The sequence below is a fragment of the Nicotiana tabacum genome, chromosome 24 (assembly GCF_000715075.1).
Source record: "Nicotiana tabacum cultivar K326 chromosome 24, ASM71507v2, whole genome shotgun sequence".
Taxonomy (NCBI): domain Eukaryota; kingdom Viridiplantae; phylum Streptophyta; class Magnoliopsida; order Solanales; family Solanaceae; genus Nicotiana; species Nicotiana tabacum.
This window is the reverse complement of record NC_134103.1, coordinates 103,754,628-103,759,783: the sequence shown is the minus strand read 5'-3', so window position 1 is coordinate 103,759,783 and position 5,156 is coordinate 103,754,628. Positions and strand designations below refer to the sequence as shown.

The following is a 5,156-nucleotide window of genomic DNA, read 5'->3' as shown; positions in this document are numbered from 1 at the left end:
AGGGATTTCTTCTGGCACCTACACGAGTTAATTTGAGTACAGATGGTTTCCACAATATGAAGAAACCGCAACCTTCTAGAACCAGATTAGCTGGATAATAATTTTGTAAATATATTTTTCATTTAGTATTCTTTTATTAGTTTGTTAGGCTTAGCTGAATAAGTGAAGAACACGCGGAGAAAATTAGTTATAGAGATTCTTCTCTTTGTTGCATATAACGAGACACTGTAAAGATACAAAATTCATTCAATGAAAAGGAAATTTTCTTAACATCTCTTCATGGTATCAGAGCAATATATATCTAATTTCCTAAAATTTCATCTTCTTCTCAGTCGTTTCCTTTTCATCTCCATGGCACCAAACTCTTCAGATGATAACTCAGGAGTTTCAGCTACTCCACCCATCACTGTTATTCCAGCTTTCACTCAACCAGCCCTAGCAATCACTGATTCCACTCACCCCTGTTATCTCCATCCTTCAGACTCACAAGGAATAATGCTTGTCAACTTAGTGTTTGATGGAAAAGGGTATGGAGGATGGCGTAGAGCCATTTTCATTGCACTCTCACCTAAAAATAAGCTAGGCTTTATTGATGAAAGTTGTGCTAAACCTGATCCATCTTCAAATCTGTTTAAACCATGGAATCATTGCAACGACATGGTCATCTCATGGTTGTTGAACTCACTCTCGAATGATATAGCAAAGAGTGTGCTTTACTCCAAAACAACAAAAAACATATGGAAAGAACTTGAAGTCAGATTTGGGCAATGCAATGGTGCTCAACTCTATCAATTGGAGAAAGAAATGAGTGACCTTGTGCAAGGAACCTCAGATGTAGTAGGTTACTACACCAAAGTAAAAAAAAATTGGGATAAATTAGACACTCTGAATATATGCATTCACTGCACATGTGAGTGTACTTGTGGAGGTAAAACAAGGACTATGAAATCCCTCTAGGATGGTCGTTTGATCTAATTTTGAATGGGACTCAATGAAGTCTACTCTGCTGTGAGAAGCAATACATCTTAATGATCAACCCCTTCCCAATATCAATCATGCTTATTCCCTTATGTTGCAGGATGAGAATCAGAGGGAGATACATGTAGCACAACATTCAGTTGAGTCTGCCTTCCTAGTGCAAAACCAGCAGTTAAACTATTAGAGATATGAAAACAATGAAGGCAAGTTCAAAACAAATTTTGAAAGCAAGAAAAACAATCAGATCTGCAATTACTACAAGAAGCCTGGACATACAATTGATAAACGTTATAGGATCATTTGTTTCCCCTCAACTTTCAAGTTTACTAAATCCAAGAGGTACCAAGGAGGAGCACACAGCAATGCTGCAGCTGTAGTTGATGAGAGTGGAACTCAGTCAGTCATAGGAATGGAAGGAAATTCAACAGGAAAAGCAGTAACACAAGAGTAGTTTTCTCAGATTTTTCAACTACTTCAACAGGTGAAGATTGAGCAACAGGGTGAACAAATCTCTGAGGCAAATGTTTCTGCCAATTGTGCTGGTACAGTTGAACTCTTTGTAAACTGTTTCTCTTGCTTTCCTCAATTAAATTGTCTTTCATGTTTTTCACACAACAATTCTAACTCCTAGATTCTAGACTCATGAGCCTCAGAGCATATGACCTTTGATTATTCACTTTTATTCAACATCAAACCTTTAGCTTAATATGTTTATGTTAATCTTCCAAACTCCTATAAAGTTAAGGCCAGTCAAACATGTAGTGTGCATGTTCTGCCAGATTTAACCATACATAATGTGTTGTTTGTTCCAGATTTCAAATTCAATCTTTTATCAGTCCAAAAACTTACCAAACAGCTTCAATGTCTCTTACTTTTTTCATCCTTTGGTGCAATATTGCAGGCCCCTTCAATAAAGAGGCCAGTGGTAGTTGGTGGAGTCAAGGAAGGTCTCTACATCCTGAATTCTGCCTCTATCAGTTCTTGTCTAGATTCAGGGAATCAACCACTTTTTCAGTCTTATTCTGCTTGTAATAATCTCAGGAAAGACATTGCCTCCTATTTAATTTCTTGTTCTGCTAGAGTCAACTCTAATGTAAGCCTATGGCATAGAAGGTTGGGGCATATGCCTTTATCTAATATGCAAAACATATCATAATTTCAATTCAAATCTTTGTCTTCTTTTAATGTTCCCTGTGATATTTGTTCTCAAGCCAGGCAGGCTAAATTGCCATTTTATTCTAGCAACATTACCACTAAATTTATTTTTGAACTTATTTACATTGACACTTGGGGACCCTATAAGATTGATACTAATGAAGGGTATAGGTATTTACTTACTATAATGGATGATTATAGCAGGGGAACATGGACCTATTTGTTAAGAACTAAGAGCAATGCTTTCTCTGTTCTGCAATCTTTTCTTGTCTTAATAGAAAGGCAGTTTAACACTAAATTTAAGGTCATTCGTTCAGACAATGCTTTAGAATTAGGTACCGGTATCACTGCCTCAAAGATTTTATCCTTTCAGGGCATTTTGCATCAAACTTCTTGTGTTTCAACACCACAACAAAATGGAGTGGTCGAACAAAAACATAAGCACCTTCTTGAAACATGCAGAGCATTATTATTTCAATCCAAATTGCCTATTGAATATTGGGGGGACTGTTTATTGACTACTACATTTCTCATCAATAGATTCCCATCTAGGGTTCTAAAATTCAAATCTCCCTATGAAATTTTATTTGAGAAAGATCCATCCTATGATTTTCTTAAATGTTTTGGTTGCCTTTGTTAAGCATCTACTCTTTCTCATCTTAGATCTAAACTTGAGCCTAGAGCAGTGAAATTGTGATGACCCAAAATGTCATATTTTAAATTTAATAATTAATTTTGTGTTCTAAGACCTCGTAAAATACTATTTATCATTTTTTGATTTGTGTGTGCAGTCCGTAAAATTTTCTGAAAAGTTTTTATGTGAAAAATGGATTAAAATGTGAATTAGAGCTTTAAAACTCAACTGAGTTAACTTTGATCAACATTTTGAGAAAATAGACTCGGATCAGTATTTTTATAGTTTCGGTAGGTCCATAACATGATTTGGGACTTGGGCATATGTCCGGAATCGAATTCCGAGGTCCCTAGCCCGAGATATGAAATTTTAATGAAATATTAAAAGTTTGAAAGCTTATGATTTTTAAGAAATTAATGATGTTGGATTTATGGACACCGGGTCCGTATTTTAGTTTCGGAGCTCGGTATAGATCCACTATAATATTTATGATTTGTCTGCCGAATTCGGTGAGAAACGGAGTTGATTTGACGTGATTCGGACGTCCGGTTGTGAAAATATAAGTTTTAAGGTTTTTTGGAAATTTCCTTTGATTTGGGGTCTAATTCATAGTTTTAGGTGTTATTTGGGCAATTTGATCGCGCGAGCAAGTTCGTATAATATTTTAGGACATGTTGGTATATTTGGTTAAGGTCCCGAGGGTCTCGGGTGAGTTTCGGATAGTTAACGGATCAAATTTAGACTTAGAAGAAATCTGGAAAATTTTTTTGTCTTCTGGTGTAATCGCACCTGCGAGAAATTGGCCACAGGTGCGGGCAGGCGCGCATGTGCGATGGAATTTTCCGCACCTGCGAAGGCGCAGATGCGGTCCAAAGCTCGCAAAAGCGAAGGCAGTTGGGCTGAGCAATTACCGCAGATGCGGGACCGCAGATGCGAGAATTTTGTCCGCAGGTGCGAAAGCACTGGGCAGTGTACAAAACAAAAGGGTCCGAGAAATTTTGTCATTTTTTATATTTCCAAAAGTAGGTGAGGCGATTTTTGAGCGAAACATCACTGGAAAACTTGAAGTAACTCACATGTGATCATTGTTAGTCAATTATATTGGATTATCATTGAATATTTCGAATAAATTAACATGTTTTTGGGGTGAAATTAGAGGATTTGGGCCTAAGAATTTCAAAATGAGAATTTGAGATTTGGAGGTCAAGTTGATGTCGGATTTTAGTAAAAATGGTATGGTTGGACTCGTGGTTGAATGTGCGTTCGTATTTCATAACTTTCGCCGGATTCCGAGATGTGGGCCCCACAGGCCATTTTTGAGTTAATTTCGGATTTTTTTGAAAACTGTAGTATTTTCTTATGGAATTGATTCTATAATTTTTGTTGACTGTATCGAATTAATTATGACTAGATACGAGTCAATCAGAGTCGGAAAATCGAGGAAAAGGCATACTACGTAATTAAATTGGAGCAAGTCGAGGTAAGTGACTTGTCTAACCTTGTGTGGGAGAAATTTTTCCTAGGATTGGTATTAATTGTAATGTGATGAAAGTCGTGTACACGAGGTGACAAGTGTGTACACGGACTAAATGTGAAGGATTATGTTTTTAAATTATGAAGATCACTGTTGCATATTAATTAAATTATTAAATCTTGTTATATTCTCCATCATTGATTTGATTTGTATACTTTAAATTTGCTTGACCTTTTCCAGCTAATTGTTTTATCTATTTAGTTGAAACTTGATTTCTTTTATTCTGTGCATTATTTGAAATTGATTTTCTTTAAATTAAATATTATTAATATGAAGTATTTGACATTTTAAATTTGGTATTGAAGCAACGTATTAAAGATTTTGAAATATTATTTTGCTAAATTATTTATTCCTGAATATTTTTGTAAGATTTTTGTACTTATTGTGATAGAGCCGTGAGCTCTTTATTGTGAAAAAATATTATTGATGATTTATGTTGGCATGAGCCGTGAGCTCTTTATTGTGAAAAAATATCGTTGTTGATTTATTTTGGCAAATTGAAATAATTGGGCACTTGAGGTGCAAATTGTGATATATTGTGATATTGATACGTATGCGGTGGTATAAGGTCTGAGTATTGAAACGCATGCGGTGAGATAAGGGTGGCTTGATACGCGTGGCTAGTAGGGGGAACTACTAGAAGTCATGCAGTGTGATAAGGATGGCTAAAACGCGGGATGCTATTTCTGAAAAAAATATTTTCTTTAAAATAAATTGTGAAGGCTCCTGCGGTGAGATAAAGAAATGAGATATTGTGAATTTATTTATGATTTGGGACTACGAGGCGGTATCTCGGTAGTGCCCTTGTTGATATTGATTTATGGCCATAGTTGACTTCTATTAATTATTGTGATT

The 5,156-nt window shown here is 35.8% G+C and overlaps 1 protein-coding gene across 1 annotated transcript; it reads left to right on the top strand.

Annotated features, from left to right (window-relative positions):
• Positions 1-351: 351 nt before the first annotated feature.
• On the top strand, positions 352-957 carry LOC142178358 (uncharacterized). Its single transcript, XM_075247695.1, has one exon. The coding sequence runs from the start codon at positions 352-354 to the stop codon at positions 955-957; it is 606 nt and encodes a 201-aa protein (XP_075103796.1).
• Positions 958-5,156: the final 4,199 nt, after the last annotated feature.